The sequence below is a fragment of the Larimichthys crocea genome, chromosome I (assembly GCF_000972845.2).
Source record: "Larimichthys crocea isolate SSNF chromosome I, L_crocea_2.0, whole genome shotgun sequence".
Lineage (NCBI taxonomy): Eukaryota > Metazoa > Chordata > Actinopteri > Sciaenidae > Larimichthys > Larimichthys crocea.
The window spans coordinates 36,369,737-36,388,812 of NC_040011.1; the positions used below are offsets into that span (position 1 = coordinate 36,369,737).

General features: G+C 37.8%; 3 protein-coding genes and 1 pseudogene across 3 annotated transcripts; all 4 read left to right on the top strand.

The window, feature by feature from the left end:
• The first annotated feature begins 1,633 nt into the window (after positions 1–1,633).
• On the top strand, positions 1,634–4,050 carry si:dkeyp-72g9.4 (hypothetical protein). The gene is made up of 2 exons (XM_010741070.3): positions 1,634–1,983; positions 2,921–4,050. The coding sequence occupies exon 2, from the start codon at positions 2,923–2,925 to the stop codon at positions 3,703–3,705; it is 783 nt and encodes a 260-aa protein (XP_010739372.3). The 5' UTR covers positions 1,634–1,983; positions 2,921–2,922; the 3' UTR covers positions 3,706–4,050.
• Positions 4,051–8,915: 4,865 nt separating this feature from the next.
• LOC113746179 (C-X-C motif chemokine 9-like) lies at positions 8,916–9,886 on the top strand (annotated as a pseudogene).
• A 3,020-nt stretch (positions 9,887–12,906) lies between these two features.
• Positions 12,907–14,227, top strand: LOC109140012 (C-X-C motif chemokine 10). Its single transcript, XM_019265518.2, has 4 exons — positions 12,907–13,091; positions 13,250–13,367; positions 13,655–13,732; positions 13,900–14,227. The coding sequence occupies exons 1-4, from the start codon at positions 13,028–13,030 to the stop codon at positions 13,985–13,987; spliced, it is 348 nt and encodes a 115-aa protein (XP_019121063.2). The 5' UTR covers positions 12,907–13,027; the 3' UTR covers positions 13,988–14,227.
• A 2,884-nt stretch (positions 14,228–17,111) lies between these two features.
• Positions 17,112–18,426, top strand: LOC104922721 (C-X-C motif chemokine 10). The gene is made up of 4 exons (XM_019259705.2): positions 17,112–17,299; positions 17,450–17,567; positions 17,855–17,932; positions 18,100–18,426. Exons 1-4 carry the CDS (start codon positions 17,236–17,238, stop codon positions 18,185–18,187), a joined length of 348 nt encoding a protein of 115 aa, XP_019115250.2. The 5' UTR covers positions 17,112–17,235; the 3' UTR covers positions 18,188–18,426.
• The last annotated feature ends 650 nt before the right edge of the window (positions 18,427–19,076 follow it).

The window sequence follows — 19,076 nt, forward strand, 5'->3', positions numbered from 1 at the left end:
AATCCTTTTTTAGGTTGGATGCAAAGATGTGACTCATCTGAATCATCAGAGGTCATGCTGCCCCCGATACACTCACACACACTCCATAAGCCTGAAAGCCTTTTTCCCCCCGACACAGGAGCAGCTTGTTGACGGAAGGCTCTGAAGCAGGATGTGCCTGTGGATAAATCCTCTGGTGAGCAGTCCTGTGATCCACATGAATATTCACTATGTAAAATATTGATACTTCATACTACTTATGGAATAAAATCATTACCAAAAATATTTATATCAGAATCAGAAATACTTTAATAATCCCAGGAGGAAATTATTTTTTGTTATCTTTTTGTTATCTATTAAGAACAATAGATAACAAAAACTTTTTGTTTTTGTTATCTATTCTCTCTCTCTCTCTCTCTCTCTCTCTCTCTCTATATATATATATATCTATATATATATATATATATATATGATATATCTATATATATATATATAATATATATATGCTGCAGGCAGATGTTGGTTTGCAGAGGGAGGGATGTACAGGATGTACAGGACAACAACTCAACAACAATAACAGCAATAACAACAACAACAATAAACTGTTTCATTATTAACTTTTATGAAATTTTACTACTTCACAGATATCATGACAATTGCTATTTGTTAAATTTGCAATTATTTCAAATGTTCTGTTTGTTCTGCAGATATCATACTTTTGAAATCAACCCCTGTGTGAAATGAATTATTCCAGATATTATGCTTTCGTTTACAACCTCATGACTGAATTACTACAAGCATGAATTTCACAGAGTGTCACCAGTGTACACCATGAATGAATGAAGGAGAAACAAGCTTCTTGTGGGAAATGTAATAAACTCAGTTATAAATCTGAGCAAGGGAAATAACAAAATGAAAAAGCTCCTCCATCCAACCACCTGCTGCCCCATTTTTATTATCAAATATTTCTTCAAATCTCTTCAAACAAGATGTTTAAATATCTGCTTTATTATTTATATCTTTATATATTATATATGTTTTATATATAAATACATCCTAGCTTTATATATTATATATGTTTTATATATAAATACATCCTTTGGTGGTGGTCACACCCACCTAAAAAGCCTAAATATGCATGAATTTCAGGATTCACTACAATGACAGAACACATTTAGGCCGCTTTATCCATATTATGAAGAGCAGTCCAAAGTTCAAAGACTTCAAAGGTATCATAAAAGACAGAGAGATTTGTCCAACAGAGGCAGATTGTTGATGCTTCCTCCGTCAGTAGTCCTGTGATAAGCATGTGCAAAGTTCTCATGTGCGTGGCGGATTTAATGTACATTACATGCTTTGCACAAGTATGGTTAAAGATGTTTACAACAGCACTGCAATATGTAAATGTATGTCGTAAAGCAACCTATATTTTGGTAGATTTCCCAAAATTATAGGGGGTGACTGTGTTCACTTACTGTCAGTCATTTTTAGAAACTGCATGTCTTGAGCTAAAAATAAACCTCACTCTTTTTCTGCCTCTGTTTTATGTTTGTTTTTCCCTTTGTCTCCTTTCTCTCACTCTAACCACCCCTCTTTCTCTATCCATTTCTTAGTCCCCTCTCTTCCCCTCTCGCTTTCTCTGCCTCTGTTTTTCTCTCTCCATCAATACAGTCGGCCAATGACAGTGCCAGGGCTGAGGAAATGGATGGTGTGTCTATTTTTAGAAACAGGGAAGGAGGGCAAACCAAAACTAAGCTATGGAGGGAGAGAGAGGGAGGGAAGAGGAGGGATGTGAGGAGAAGATAAATCTGCATTCTACCGCTGCCTCTGGTCAGAGACAGTTTGAGCCACCGAGCACGCTCAAGGAGAAGCAGCATCCCTGGCTGGAGACACAGCATCATAAACTAAAATCACATTTAGCTGCAAAAAGGCTGCAGACTGATATTTGAGCTTGCAGGATCCGAGAAAAGAGGGAAAGACCAACTGGATTTGACAAAAACAAAGGTAAGTGGGAAAGCAAATTATGCAGGGAAAACCTTACATAATTACTGAAAATGCATGAGGAGAAAATACACAGGCTGCCTATTCAGCCGAGAACTGCTGCCGTAGAACCATTTTTAGCCACTGTATACCAAAGGTGTGGTCTAAATTTAGCAATGGTTACACCTTGGAAGAAACTGGGAGAGGCTGGCATTTTGGTTTGGCTTGCACTATTTTTGGCATAGAGGTCGAGACGAAAATATATTGTGGGCTACACTCAGGGTTATAACAATATGGGGTTACATAAGAAAATATAAGCTGACACATTCTGTGGCTCTACATGACTGAGGTGGCATTTAAAATAGTCATCTATTTCTGTTGCCTCTTGCTGCTCCTTGCTGGGATTGTTTGTATTTTGGGCTGTTTGCACGGCTCTAAAGTAAGCAGGGCATGGTGTCTGAGGAGGAGAGGACAGACAAGGGGGAGGAGAGGATGGCTTATATGTGAATCACATTTGATTGACACAGTCAGGGGCAAAAATAGAGCATGTGTTTTGAATTGCTGAGAGTTATTTATTTTGTGAATAATGTCCAGTTATAAGAGCAGAAAAAAAACCCACATTTGTCAGATGAGCTTTTTGGATAAAGGACTGAAAAGAAAATATTCAAAATGTTTTTGTCTGCTATTCATAATAGAGTGAATGAATATGTTGTTACATAAGGCTGTTGAATGAAATAATGTTTTTTTGGGCCTGGCAGCCAAAACCTTTATTACATCTGGTCAAATGACATTCATTCAGTAAAACTGCCATTTCAGTTTGAGCCTAAATACTACCAATCATGGTCTACTGCAATTAGCATATCTAGTCAGTGGATTTACTGTAAAACTGATCACAAATCAGTTGAAAATGGGCTCGTCTGCATAAAAACACAACCTCCTTCCTTCTTGTCTTTTTTCTCAGCCATGCGGCCGCGGTCCAGACTGCTGTCCAAGAGAGGACTCCTGCTGCCCACAATCAGAGAGGGCACAGAGGAGACAGTGAGGGATTTGAATGAAGCCAACACACTCCACATTGCTGGCCACGGCCAGGCTGTTTCTTCCGAGGACTACTTCCTCTCCATCTGCCACCTGGCACACCCCACCTTCCCCAACAGGGATGTTTCTCCGTACAACATCCACACACGGGAGCCGGATGCTGTCCACCAGAGGCTGCGGCTGTCACGGCTCAGTGGGACTTCATCAGAGTTCAACCATACAGAGGAGGCACATACCATCGATATGCAGCAGGGAGAGGGGAAAGAACTAGATAGCAAACTCATTTTTGGAAACGCTGACCCTCTGGAGTATCTTTATGGACATCACAACAACCTCTCAGGAGATATGACGAAGACACTGGTCGAAGGCAAGTTTATAAGGCAACATGGGAGCATATGGAAGCGCCAGGTTGGCTCCAGATCTCACAGCATCCCCCATGATTCAAGTCCTGCCTTCCCACGCCAACGCAAGAGCAGCTGCCCTGAGTTACACACCAGCACTAACACTTCTATTCCAAACATCTCCCCAAAACACAGCTTGGCCAGGTTGGAGGCCAGGAAAGGGAACCCAGTGGACAGTGGAGTGGAGGGGGAGAGACAGCATCCATCCGTCAAACAGTCCTTCATCTCCCAGTGGATCGCTGACTGTAGGTCAGCGTGGAGGGAGGCGCGCATGCGAGCCTGCATGCTGCCTGCCATTGCTGAGATATAGGGTGCAAAAAGACAGACATGTGACGGAAGACATCCCACAATAAATTATTAAGCTTTTTCTGTCAGTGTATGAGACATTGACATTAGGAGATATGTAGTATGTGTATTATGCAGATATAGTATATAAGGGATATGCTTAAATGCACATTTACAGAGGCAAGTAAATATTGCCACAATTTGTCTTTCTGTACCGACGTTATATCAATGTCAATATTTACTACCTATGCTTGATGTATGCTGGTGATCATACAAACTCATAAAAATAGACAAATCTGCAAAACCTTTTTTTTACCTTCCAGTGTTTTGTGAATTAAGTATGTATCAATTAAACATTCTTTTGATACTCTCAACCTTACTGCCTGATTTATTTATTTTGTTTCTTGGTACCATGATCGGTGTTTTCTTGCATGTGTAAATTCTTGGAAAATGAACTCCGCTCTCAGCTCTGCTGGTGCCAGGCGATGGGAGTTTCTATGGTAACTGTCGCAGGATCCTGTTCTGGTAAACACAAGTGTGGAGAAACACAGGCAGAGTCAAGATGACATCGTTGAACCTAAACATGTGAGGCTACAGGTCATGTGTTGCTGTGGTCTTACTGTGTTGCCTGCATGTCACAGATAAAAGTAGGGCAATTTTATAATAATGAGTGGTGAACTAATTGATTTCATATGAATGCACTTCTATATTACAAAGACACAGATTCTGGATTTAGATGTAGAAATATAAGCTATCAATGATTAGAATTGTTTCCATCCAAGTAGCCAGAAAACACACTTCTATCAACAACACAAAGCAACCTCTGGATGTAGTTTTGAATCTTAAACACTAGAGGGGAGGTTTATGTCATTTACCACTCGAGAAAGTACTCTACATAAGAAACCAGTCACGCATTTCATAACATCAAATCTCCTTCCATTTTATGTAAAACTAGCATTAATTATTAACAATTAACAATTAATTTTGACTAGATTTTGATATATCTGCTATCTATGAGAGGCACTTTCTTTTGACGGTGTTTTGAGGATTGGTTGAGGTGAAATTTTCTTTCAGGTAATCAAACGCTGAACATAAACAACACATGACAACAACATGAAGACATACTGTAAGTTCTTACATTACAACAAGGTGGGTGAGGGTGATGGAAAAGGCCACGCTGAACTGTGCTGCTTGTGACTGCATGTGAAACCATTCTGAATCATTCGGTTTTACACTTCCTGCTTTTAATTTGGTCTTTGGTGTACACAAACGCATTTCCTGTCCAAGGACAGATTATTACCAACATTTTATTACAGACTAGATTAATTAATTCATGTAGCAGAATTATCTGACTGTCTGACATGTGTGACCTTTGTCACCATGTTTTTTTTTCTTTTCTTGTCACCATGTTTTTTTATTTTCTTTTTTGGTGCATACGTTTTCAAGCTCTGAACCCCGAGGTGTGAAATAGGGGGGAAGAGGGAAACTTTACCATTACCACAGTAATGGTAAAGGGGCTGGAAACTTTCAAGACTCTCAGCTCTCTATGTCTTTCTTTTCACACTTACCTCAGCACACCCAAGTGAGGCGTGGGCTTTTTTTAACTATCCAGACCGACAGACAGACAGACAGACAAGACAGGCGGTGCAATGACGGCATATGAAATAAATGACATTCAGTATATTCAGACATTTTCACACATTTAGGTTAATTCATTTAGATTAAGTTCAGATGAAGAAACCGTCTTGATCTTAATGACCCGATTGCTCTGCCATTAAGGCTTAAAAACACCCAATTTAATTACATATATTAAATAAAACATCATCCCAATCTTCAGCTATAATGTACTTGAATACAACTCAAAAAGTGAATAATATATGAAAAATAAGGAACTCTCCTCGACTGTGTTGTGGAGGCAATAAACCACAATTGGAGACCACACAAAAGAACATCATACGAAACTAATGTGTCATTTTTAACTTTAACCTAACTTATATGTATAAAATAATATACAGCATGTTCCCACTTTGTGTAGACACTGTGTATGAAGAGATGGATGTTGTGCAGTGATTGCCGTGCTATGCTACTTCATACATCTACATACTATACAGACAGTAAATTTCAAATAGTTACTTTTCAAATATAGGTTTTTACATTTAAAAAAAAACACACACATGATATAAAAACCCAAAACACCTAGTTAAAAATCTTTCTGTCCTTGACCCTTGACCCAAAAAGCAGTGTCTAGTTTGGGGCCCGGTTTTCACATTTCAGATTTCCAATGAGTTGTCAGCAGCAGTTGAATCAAAGAGTGATCTCCAACTTTAAACTTCTCAGATACACAAAAAAGTTAAATTATCCAAACTATAACAAAAAATACCAAAAATATAAATGTGTATAGCAGATGTGTATCGAAGTTTTTTTCTTCTTCTTCTTTCCAGTTCTCATAGAACATTTCAAGCAGGTACAGCAGCAGTATGCTACTTCCGAATAGATTAATCAGTATTAACAACATAAATATGTAATTATGTATCACTGACAGGATGTGTGCTTTGAATGTTGATGCACATTTTGCTGCTGTTTTTTGTCAGTATAACATTTTTCACTTTCACACACTGTTCAGTTTAAATTGCATCATAGTTTTTCTGCTAATTTTGTGAGAAACGCGTAAAACGAATAGAGAAGTGTAACTAGACTAGACAGTATAGCAAAAGAGTGCAGAGGAAGAGACTCTGCTGACGTTATTACATCCTGTCAGTTCATTTCTACACAGGGTCACACTTTGTGGCCCTGACTAGAGAGCTTTTTCATAAAAAGGAAGTATGAAATATAGTCATGGTTGGTAAACCCCTCCGCCGCAAACCAACCGACAATCACCCCTACACCACCATTAGGGCAACTATTAAAATAGATAACATTTTTTCCATGATGTGTGATCATATGTGTGTTGGCACTGAAAGCTGGACTGCAGCGTCACCTCTTTCTGTTCCTGTGCGTGTCAGAGTGTATGAGGGAACAGGCTGTACTTTACTGAGAGCTGGTACACTCCACTCTCCCCAATAAGTAAAACCCATGAAATATTAAGTACAGGAAATATAAAATATTCAAGCTTGCTAAGTGCAGTCTGTGTGTCAGAATGAAAATGGAAGTCAGCAGAGATGACAACAGCAACATACTCAACCAATGCATACCACAACAATAAATCCCCCGATAACTCAACGAGAGCTTGTGTTATGACTAACAGTGTTCTACATTTGAATTTGTTTGGGTTTGGTACGGATTTATTTTTTGTTTTCTTTTGTAACATTACTTTTGCAGCCAAAGTCACTCTTGCTGACCAACTGACTTCTGTTGTTTGGTCTGTACCGAATGCAGAAATAATTGAAATTCCCTTTCACTGGTCTTTACTGTCAGGGAATACCCCTGTGTCTAAAATTAGCCCAGAATTGGCTTTAACAAGTTTAAGCAACTCCTTCTATATCTCAAGGATTAACGTGTTTGATGGAATATTAACAAAAATATTTTTTACTATAAAGCAAAATCCAGTCATGAAGACATTTAAAAGTATCTTTTCTCAACACTTTTTTTTATTAGGATTTTTAAGATATGTTATAGGATTGTGTTTCCACTTGCTCGCTAAAAAAGATGTCAGTTTCACCCAGCTCAACCGGTCAGTTTGCCCAGATTAGAAATCATTTTCAGCCTCAACTCTCCGGTAGTTTCCAACAGTGCCAGTAGTTTCAGTATTACATCAGTCTCTTCTGCCATCTTTGAGTTTCAAAACATTAAAACCAAAACTCTCTGCAAAACCCGACCCATTGCAAAGGAGTGAGATTTAGTAATCTCTGTAGTTTGCGTGGCCCAATCCAATAAAATACGCTTATTAAGTTTCTGATTCCGAAAAATATAGGAGTCATCTACCTTTGCTTTTTGGGTCATTTATCATTTTTTAATCTTCATGTGTTCTCATTTTAATCTTAATAGTTAATTTGGTGACCCGTACGTGTGAATCTGAGTGTGAGTTGTTTCTATGTGTCAGACCTGTACCCCACCTCTCAGGGGCACCAATGCCAGTTGGAATCGGCTCCAGCCACCTGCTAAACAGTTACAGAAAACAGATGGATGGATGTTCTCATTTTTTTAAATCATCATGTGTTCCCTACTTTGTTATTACAAATGGTATAGCATATTACAAGAAAGTAGGCCTTTCAGTGCAATAGCAGTTTTATCTTTGTGGCCAAGATAGACAAGAAAAGAGAAGGATATCAAAAATAAAGGAAAACAAAGCTGAAACATGACCCTGTGAAAAAAGGGAAAGTTGGAATAAAACTGAAACTGACAATTGGAACATGCTTTCTACAGAAACTGAGCATTTCCTTACACTGAGGGCATATAATTTACAATACAAACACTTTCTCATGCCCCTGAGACACATATTGACACACAAACACATGACTCCAAAGCCACCATTAAAGGTGGGGTAGGTGATTCTAGAGAAATCTAATACTATGACAAATGCCGTAATATATTGTAGTTACAATAACAACAAAGCAAGTAACATCACTAATGTTCACTATGTTGTGGGTTTGCAAACTACTATTGCTGACATCACGACAGCAGCAGATCTTGTCAAACTAGAACTGGATGGCAAACTAGACAGGAAACCAAATGTAGATGGTAATGAATGTTACCTGACACAAATCCTGTCTGGAACAGCTGGAAAAACTAGTATTATTATGCTTGATCCGATCGACTTTCTTTGTTTATGATAAAGGCAGGACTGTGTAGGACAGTGAGGAGATATTTGCTGAATAAAAAAAAAAAGTTTTTTTGGATTGGTCACATTAACTAGAATCACATATCCCACATTCACAGGATTTAATTGTACACGCAGGCTTGCACAGTTCCGACCAGTGAAAATACTGAAATACTTTGTATTCTTATTCTCATACCTAATACTTTACTATTAAAATCTAAAATCAGATTTGAATCAGATCAAATTATTAATATAACTGGTCAGGGGATAGTGGAAGGAATGATGTATGTGGTTTTTATTTTGAAGTTTCACTTTCCACTCTGGAAAATTTCCCACAGGGGAAATTTCTCATAAGACAGTATTTAAAGCGACCCTCATCGTCTACCTATCACAGTTCTTCTGCCAGCATACTTTGCTCTATAGCTAAGCTCTCTAGCTGCACTTTTACAGCTTCTAATATCAGCTTCTGTCATCTTCGCCACAAAGGAACCACAATGTCCGGCATCATCAAAGTGTTTCTGCTTCTGGCTGTCACCGTCTGCGTCTCTAAAGCCCTCCGTAAGTTTCTATATTAGTTTCATTTAAAACTCTCCTACAAATGAGTTTTACACAGAAACATGTTTTTTGACAGAAAAAGAAAGAATCTTCATACATTTTGTTGTGTGTAATTTAAATAAATTGAAATATTTTGCTCTTTGTCTCTCTCTCTAGCTTACGAAACAGGACAGCAGGTGTCTGTGCCGAGTGTCAGGCAGGGTCTTGTGAGGTCTCAAACAAAGGACATCCAGTCTACCCAGCAACCCTTTTCTGTGACAAAGTGGAGATTGTGTAAGATACACTAAAATCTTAATTCGCTGTGGGCAATGTGGGATGTAATTGCATAATGTGTCATAATCACAAATTAGATTTAATCAATGTTTTAAGATTTTTATGCCTGATCTCAGCTGTAATGAAAAAATGTAATGAACTTAGAACTTAGGGCTTATCACAAATCTCCAAAAGTCTGTTCTAGTTAACCAGCTTACGTCTCTGAATCAATGATGTCTGTTTATCTACTGAAGAGAGGGTGCTTTTTTTCACATGGGCTCACCTTTACTGTCCATTTCAAACAGTGTCACCACCAACGCGGGCCTTCGCTATTGCCTGAACCCCAACTTGAAAGCAGTGAAAAAGCTCCTGGCTAACGTCATGTGAGTACATTTACAGACATTAATTCGAGCCTCATCTTCAGAATACCACTGACCACTCTATTACTAATATGAATCTTTCAGTGAATCCACCATATATGATAAATAAGAGTAATAAGACATAATGCTTTATCTAATGTGTGTCCTTCTTGTTTATTGTCATTTCATAGAACAAACAAAGCCAGATCAACCTCTACTCCCAGACCAACTGAGAACGCTTCTACCCCAGGCAGCACCGACACAGCTCGCATCTGAATCTCTTTGACTCTTTGGTCGATAGTAGAACGCTCAGATGACCTCTGACCTAAAAGCACCTGAATTTTATGTATATGCAATGAGTGAAGCTGTCTGTCTGTCTTGTTTGTTGTATTTTCTTTTTTATACTGATGTGTGCAATACATCTCCGTTTCGACATGTTGCAAAAGCTTTTCTGAATTTTGCTGATGTCGTTGTGGGTTTTTTATTCGAATAAAACAAAAATCAAAGAAGCATTGAGTAATCGTTTTCTGTTTCCAGTCTGACACTGATTGTGTCCTGTGTCTACAGTGCTACCTAATGGTTCAAGTTGCCACTGCAAGAAATTTAGTATATGTACTCTAATGCAGTATTAGGTTGCCAAGTAGCTTCAAACTGTCAGAGTCAAGAGAGACTCCTGAAAATATATCAGCTAGTCAGTCCTAACCTTTAGTTTTTGTTTGAAGTGGACTTCACAAAGCACCACACTGAAATGAGTTGAAATGTCTGGGCTCAGTCACTGCTGTAGATTATGTACTTACTTTGTTGGTAGACCTAAGTCATGTGCCGACTGACATGGTGATGGGGTTGCAGTCGTTTGTCTATAAAGCCCACACATGTCTAAACTAACTTCATTAAAAAACTTTTTTTTTTTACAATTTTTTATCAATTGTGGCAGAAGAAATATAAAAAAAAGCCAAAATAATGATTTCATGTGCCCTTCTTCATTCTTTTTGAAACCACAGGTCGTCAAATACAAACACTTTCTCATGCCCCTGAGACACATATCAACACACAGACACGTGACTGAAAAGACACCCTTAAAGGTGGGGTAGGTGATACTATGGACAATGACCAATATTTGTTTACAATAACAACCAAAAGTAACATCACTAATGTTCACTATGTATGTTGTGGGTTTGGGCCAGACACCAGCTCACGGGACAGTATGCTCACAGCTCTCTGCTATATTGCTGACATCACGACAGCAGCAGATCTTGTCAAACTGACAAGGAAACCGAATGTAGATGTCATGAATGTTACCTGACACAATCCTGTCTGGAAACAGCTGGAAAACCAATGTTATTATGCTCGATCCATCGACTTTCTTTGTTTCTGATAAGCCGGACTGTGTAGACAGTGAGGAGATTTTACATTCTGTGGTATAGTAATATTTTTTATCACAATTCTAGTGTTTTACGTGAACTATTCACCAGTATCTAGCCCAACAGTGATAATGGTAATGTTTTAAGTATTTTGGGGTAATCTTTTAGGTAAATTGGTGACCCATACGTGTGAAACTGAGTGGTGTGGTGTTTGTGTCAGACCTGTACCCCACCTTTCGGGGCCCAATGCCAGTTGGAATCGGCTCCAGCCACCTGCTAAACAGTTACAGAAAACAGAGGATGGATTTTCTCATTTTTTTAAATCGTCATGTGTTCCCTACTTTGTTATTACAATGGTATAGCGTAATTACAAGAAAGTAGGCCTTTCAGTGCAATAGCAGTTTATTTTTGTGGCCAAGTTAGACAAGAAAAGAGAAGGATATCAAAAATAGAGAAGGAAAACAAGTAAAAACATGACCCTGTAAAAGAGGAAGTGGAATAAAACTGAAACTGACAATTGGAACATGCTTTCTACAGAACCGAGCTTTCCTTACACTGAGGGCATATCATTTTCAAGTCCACCATGCTTAAAGGTTTATTTTATTTTTATTTAACCACAGGGCCAAATGTTGCCCATTTTGAACCCCCTTCAGTGCTCCCATACATAGAACATATATAAAATATTTAACTTAGATATAATACAATTTAAATAAAACAATATATTTAGTTACTTATGACATACATATATACATATACACATTTTACATTACAAATGTCACGTAACTACCACACAACTGCAATGGAATAAAAGGAAATGTTTTTCTGAGAACTCACACATTTGATTTTGTGCTGTCGATGCTAAAGGTGTTAACCACTGGTGCACACATGAGACATATAGACCCGATGTGACAAAGATCATCAGCCCACACTTTGTGTTACCAAATCTATAAAGCCCACACATATCTAAACTAACTTGATTTAAAAACTTTCTTTAACAAAGTCTATCAAAAATATGGCAAAATAATGATTTCATGTGCCTTTCTTTCATTTCTTTTTTCTTTGTTTAAATTTGGTATTCTAAACACTGGTATTCTGACACCACAGGTCTCCAAATACAAACACTTTCTCATGCCCCTGAGACACATATTGACACACAGACACATGACTCCAAAGCCACCATTAAAGGTGGGGTAGGTGATACTATGACAAATGCCGCAATATATTGTAGTTACAATAACAACAAAGCAAGTAACATCACTAATGTTCACTATGTTGTGGGTTTGCAAACTGTTGCTTTAGTTGCTGTTGTGCAGCAAACATAGCTCGAGACAGTAATGCTCACAGGTCTCCTGCTACTATTGCTGACATCACGACAACAGCAGATCTTGTCAAACTAGAACTGGATGGCAAACTAGACAGGAAACCACATGTAGATGGTAATGAATGTTACCTGACACAAATCCTGTCTGGAACAGCTGGAAAAACTAGTATTATTATGCTTGATCCGATCAACTTTCTTTGTTTCTGATAAAGGCAGGACTGTGTAGGACAGTGAGGAGATATTTGCTGAATAAAAAAAAAAAGTTTTTTTGGATTGGTCACATTAGCTAGAATCACATATCCCACATTCACAGGATTTAATTGTACACGCAGGCTCACATATCCCACATTCACAGGATTTAATTGTACACGCAGGCTTGCAGTTCCGACCAGTGAAAATACTGAAATACTTTGTATTCTTATTCTCATACCTAATACTTTACTAATACAATTTACTATTCAAATCTAAAATCAGATTTGAATCAGATCAAATCATTAATATAACTGGTGGGGGGATAGTGGAAGGAATGATGTATGTGGTTTTTATTTTGAAGTTTCACTTTCCACTCTGGAAAATTTCCCACAGGGGAAATTTCTCATAAGACAGTATTTAAGGCGACCCTCGTCCTCTACCTATCACAGTTCTTCTGCCAGCATACTTTGCTCTATAGCTAAGCTCTCTAGCTGCACTTATTACAGCTTCTAATATCAGCTTCTGTCATCTTCGCCACAAAGGAACCAACAATGTCCGGCATCATCAAAGTGTTTCTGCTTCTGGCTGTCACCGTCTGCGTCTCTAAAGCCCTCCGTAAGTTTCTATATTAGTTATCATTTAAAACTCTAACCTAGACAAAATGAGTTTTACACAGAAACATGTTTTGTTGACAGAAAAAGAAAGAATCTATCATACATTTTGGTGTAATTTGAATGAAATTGAAATATTTTGCTCTTTGTCTCTCTCTCTAGCTTACGAAACAGGACAGCAGTGTCTGTGCCGAAGTGTCAGGCAGGGTCTTGTGAGGTCTCAAACAAAGGACATCCAGATCTACCCAGCAACCATTTTCTGTGACAAAGTGGAGATTGTGTAAGATACACTAAAATCTTTAATTACGACTGTGGCAATGTGGGATGTAATTGCGATAATGTGTCATAATCACAAAATTAGATTTAAATCAATGTTTTAAGATTTTTATGCCTGATCTCAGCTGTAATGAAAAATGTAATGAACTTAGAACTTAGGGTTTATCACAAATCTCCAAAAGTCTGTTCTAGTTACCAGCTTACGTCTCTGAATCAATGATGTATCTGTTTATCTACTGAAGAGAGGGTGCTTTTTTCACATGGGCTCACCTTTACTGTCCATTTCAACAGTGTCACCACCAACGCGGGCCTTCGCTATTGCCTGAACCCCAACTTGAAAGCAGTGAAAAAGCTCCTGGCTAACGTCATGTGAGTACATTTACAGACATTAATTCGAGCCTCATCTTCAGAATACACTGACCACTCTATTACTAATATAAATCTTTCAGTGAATCACCATATATGATAAAAATAAGAGTAATAAGACATAATGCTTTATCTAATGTGTGTCCTTCTTGTTTCATTGTCATTTATAGAAACAAACAAAGCCAGATCAAAACCTCTACTCCCAGACCAACTGAGAACGCTTCTACCCCAGGCAGCACCGACACAGCTCGCATCTGAATCTCTTTGACTCTGTGGATCGATAGAACGCTCAGATGACCTCTGACCTAAAAGCACCTTGAATTAATGTATATATGCAATGAGTGAAGCTGTCTGTCTGTCTTGTTTGTAATGTATTTATCTTTATTTATACTGATGTGTGCAATACATCTCCGTTTCGACATGTTGCAAAAGCTTTTCTGAATTTTGCTGATGTCAGTTGTTGTTTTTTTATTCAGAATAAAACAAAAATCAAACAAGCATTGAGTAATCGTTTTCTGTTTCCAGTCTGACACTGATTGTGTCCTGTGTCTACAGTGCTACCTAATGGTTCAAGGTTGCCACTGCAAGAAATTTAGTATATGTACTCTAATGCAGTATTAGGTTGCCAAGTAGCTTCAAACTGTCAGAGTCAAGAGAGATATATCAGCTAGTCAGTCCTAACCTTTAGTTTTTGTTTGAAGTGGACTTCACAAAGCACAACACTGAAATGAGTTGAAATGTCTGGGCTCAGTCACTGCTGTAGATTATGTACTTACTTTGTTGGTAGACCTAAGTCATGTGCCGACTGACATGGTGATGGGGTGCAGTCGTTTGTCTATAAAGCCCACACATATCTAAACTAACTTGATTAAAAAACTTTTTTTTTTACAATTTTCTATCAAATTGTGGCAGAAGAAATATTTAAAAAAGCCAAAATAATGATTTCATGTGCCCTTCTTTCATTTCTTTTTTTAAACCACAGGTCGTCAAATACAAACACTTTCTCATGCCCCTGAGACACATATCAACACACAGACACGTGACTGAAAAGCCACCATTAAAGGTGGGGTAGGTGATACTATGGCAAATGACGCAATATATTGTTGTTACAATAACAACAAAACAAGTAACATCACTAATGTTCACTATGTTATGTTGTGGGTTTGGGCCAGCACACCAGCTCGAGGCAGTAATGCTCACAGCTCTCCTGCTACTATTGCTGACATCACGACAGCAGCAGATCTTGTCAAACTAGACAGGAAACCGAATGTAGATGGTCATGAATGTTACCTGACACAAATCCTGTCTGGAACAGCTGGAAAAACTAATGTTATTATGCTCGATCCAATCGACTTTCTTTGTTTCTGATAAAGCCAGGACTGTGTAGAACAGTGAGGAGATATTTACATTCTGTGGTATAGTAATTATTTTTTATCACAATTCTAGTGTTTTACGTGAACTATTCACCAGTATCTAGCCCAACAGTGATTAATGGTAATGTTTTAAGTATTTTGGGGTAATCTTTTAGGTAAATTGGTGACCCATACGTGTGAAACTGAGTGTGAATGGTTGTTTGTGTCAGACCTGTACCCCACCTTTCAGGGGGCCCAATGCCAGTTGGAATCGGCTCCAGCCACCTGCTAAACAGTTACAGAAAACAGACGGATGGATGTTCTCATTTTTTTAAATCGTCATGTGTTCCCTACTTTGTTATTACAAATGGTATAGCGTATTACAAGAAAGTAGGCCTTTCAGTGCAATAGCAGTTTTATTTTTGTGGCCAAGTTAGACAAGAAAAGAGAAGGATATCAAAAATAGAGAAGGAAAACAAAGTTAAAACATGACCCTGTAAAAAAGAGGAAAGTTGGAATAAAACTGAAACTGACAATTGGAACATGCTTTCTACAGAAACCGAGCATTTCCTTACACTGAGGGCATATCATTTCAAGTCCACCATGGCTTAAAGGTTTATTTTATTTTTATTTAACAACACAGGGCCAAATGTTGCCCATTTTGAACCCCCTTAGTGCTACCCATACATAGAACATATATAAAAATATTTAACTTAGATATAATACAATTTAAATAAAACAATATATTTAGTTACTTATAGACATACATATATACATATATACACATTTTACATTACAAATGTCATGTAACTACCACACAACTGCAATGGAAGAAAAGGAAATGTTTTTCTGAGAACTCACACATTTGATTTTGTGCTGTGGATGCTAAAGGTGTTAACCACTGGTGCACACATGAGACGTATAGACCCGATGTGACAAAGATCATCAGCCCACACTTTGTGTTACCAAATCTATAAAGCCCACACATATCTAAACTAACTTGATTTAAAAACTTTCTTTAACAAAGTCTATCAAAAATATGGCAAAATAATGATTTCATGTGCCTTTCTTTCATTTCTTTTTTCTTTTTTCTTTGTTTAAATTTGGTATTCTAAACACTGGTATTCTGACACCACAGGTCGCCAAATACAAACACTTTCTCATGCCCCTGAGACACATATCGACACACAGACACGTGACTCAAAAGCCACCATTAAAGGTGGGGTAGGTGATACTATGACAAATGCCGTAATATATTGTAGTTACAATAACAACAAAACAAGTAACATCACTAATGTTCACTATGTTGTGGGTTTGGGCCAGCACACCAGCTCGAGACAGTAATGCTCACAGCTCTCCTGCTACTATTGCTGACATCATGACAGCAGCAGATCTTGTCAAACTAGAAAGACAACTGGATGTAGATGGTCAGTGAATGTTACCTGACACAAATCCTGGCTAGAACAGCTGGAAAAACTAATGTTATTATGCTCGATCCAATCGACTTTCTTTGTTTCTGATAAAGCCAGGACTGTGGAGGACAGTGAGGAGATATTTGCTGAATAAAAAAAAAAAAGTTTTTTTGGATTGGTCACATTAACTAGAATCACATATCCCACATTTAACTACAATACTACTTTTTTTTTGATTGTTCTTCTTCATGGCATGAAAATAAATAAAGTGTGCAAAATGTCCAGAAATATTTTCTCATAATTCACATGACCATGAATTTATGAAAACAGTGTAAAGTACAAATTTGAGGTAAAAGTTTAATTGTACACGCAGGCTTGCAGTTCCAACCAGTGAAAATACTGAAATACTTTGTATTCTTATTCTTATACGTAATACTTTACTAATACAATTTACTATTAAAATCTAAAATCAGATTGGAATCAGATTAAATTATTAATATAACTAGTGGGGGGATAGAGGAAGGAATGAGTTATGCGGTTTTTATTTTGAAGTTTCACTTTCCATTCTCGGAAATTTCCCACAGGGGAAATTTCTCATAAGACAGTATTTAAGGCGATCCTCGTCCTCTACCTATCACAGTTCTTCTGCCAGCATACTTTGCTCTATAGCTAAGCTCTCTAGCTGCACTTATTACAGCTTCTAATATCAGCTTCTGTCATCTTCGCCACAAAGGAACCAACAATGTCCGGCATCATCAAAGTGTTTCTGCTTCTGGCTGTCACCGTCTGCGTCTCTAAAGCCCACAGTAAGTTTCTATATTCATTTAAAACTCTAACCTAGACAATATGAGTTTTACAGAAACATGTTTTGTTGACAGAAAAAGAAAGAATCTATCATACATTTTGGTGTAATTTAAATGAAATTGAAATATTTTGCTCTTTGTCTCTCTCTCTAGCTTACGAAACAGGACAGCAGTGTCTGTGCCGAAGTGTCAGGCAGAGTCTTGTGAAGTCTGCAACAAAGGACATCCAGATCTACCCAGCAACCATTTTCTGTGACAAAGTGGAGATTGTGTAAGATACACTAAAATCTTTAATTACGACTGTGGCAATGTGGGATGTAATTGTGATAATGTGTCATAATCACAAAATTAGATTTAAATCAATGTTTTAAGATTTTTATGCCTGATCTCAGCTGTAATGAAAAATGTAATGAACTTAGAACTTAGGGCTTATCACGAATCTCCAAAAGTCTGTTCTAGTTACCAGCTTACGTCTCTGAATCAATGATGTATCTGTTTATCTACTGAAGAGAGGGTGCTTTTTTCACATGGGCTCACCTTTACTGTCCATTTCAACAGTGTCACCACCAACGCGGGCCTTCGCTATTGCCTGAACCCCAACTTGAAAGCAGTGAAAAAGCTCCTGGCTAACGTCATGTGAGTACATTTACAGACATTAATTCGAGCCTCATCTTCAGAATACACTGACCACTCTATTACTAATATAAATCTTTCAGTGAATCACCATATATGATAGAAATAAGAGTAATAAGACATGATGCTTTATCTAATGTGTGTCCTTCTTGTTTCATTGTCATTTATAGAAACAAACAAAGCCAGATCCAAACCTCTACTCCCAGACCAACTGAGAACGCTTCTACCCCAGGCAGCACCGACACAGCTCGCATCTGAATCTCTTTGACTCTTTGGATCGATAGAACGCTCAGATGACCTCTGACCTAAAAGCACCTTGAATTAATGTATATGTGCAATGAGTGAAGCTGTCTGTCTGTCTTGTTTGTAATGTATTTATCTTTATTTATACTGATGTGTGCAATACATCTCCGTTTCGACATGTTGCAAAAGCTTTTCTGAATTTTGCTGATGTCAGTTGTTGTTTTTTTATTCAGAATAAAACAAAAATCAAAGAAGCATTGAGTAATCGTTTTCTGTTTCCAGTCTGACACTGATTGTGTCCTGTGTCTACAGTGCTGCCTTGTGGTTCAAGGTTGCCACTGCAAGAAATTTAGTATATGTACTCTAATGCAGTATTAGGTTGCCAAGTAGCTTCAAACTGTCAGAGTCAAGAGAGATATATCAGCTAGTCAGTCCTAACCTTTAGTTTTTGTTTGAAGTGGACTTCACAAAGCACAACACTGAAATGAGTTGAAATGTCTGGGCTCAGTCACTGCTGTAGATTATGTACTTACTTTGTTGGTAGACCTAAGTCATGTGCCGACTGACATGGTGATGGGGTGCAGTTGTTTGTCATGACTCATGACAGTCAGAGAATAATCGTCACAGCTACAACATGTGAACAGAACAGATGGACAATTGATATCATCTGTTGCTCTTTTTAATCTCTCTTAGTTGTGTTTTCCACTTTAAATTCAAATGTGTTGTATGGGCAGGAGCCTTGCTGAAGATGGCTGTCAATGTAATTTTAATTCAGAATTAAGAAGAAAGAATCACTGTGATTTCCGTGATGCTACATAGCAGCTCTAGTGTAATGAATAATAATAGTTGCAAGCAAATCACTGAAAAATCAAAAATACAAGTCTAACTAAAATGAATATATATC

Bases quoted from the DNA above. Each gene is read 5' to 3' on its own strand.
- si:dkeyp-72g9.4 (XM_010741070.3), top strand. From the start codon at position 2,923: ATGCGGCCGCGGTCCAGACTGCTGTCCAAGAGAGGACTCCTGCTGCCC.
- LOC109140012 (XM_019265518.2), top strand. From the start codon at position 13,028: ATGTCCGGCATCATCAAAGTGTTTCTGCTTCTGGCTGTCACCGTCTGC. The intron at 13,368-13,654 runs GTAAGATACACT...CCATTTCAACAG, and splicing joins TGTGACAAAGTGGAGATTGT to TGTCACCACCAACGCGGGCC. The intron at 13,733-13,899 runs GTGAGTACATTT...TGTCATTTATAG, and splicing joins AAGCTCCTGGCTAACGTCAT to AAACAAACAAAGCCAGATCA.
- LOC104922721 (XM_019259705.2), top strand. From the start codon at position 17,236: ATGTCCGGCATCATCAAAGTGTTTCTGCTTCTGGCTGTCACCGTCTGC. The intron at 17,300-17,449 runs GTAAGTTTCTAT...CTCTCTCTCTAG, and splicing joins CTGCGTCTCTAAAGCCCACA to CTTACGAAACAGGACAGCAG. The intron at 17,568-17,854 runs GTAAGATACACT...CCATTTCAACAG, and splicing joins TGTGACAAAGTGGAGATTGT to TGTCACCACCAACGCGGGCC.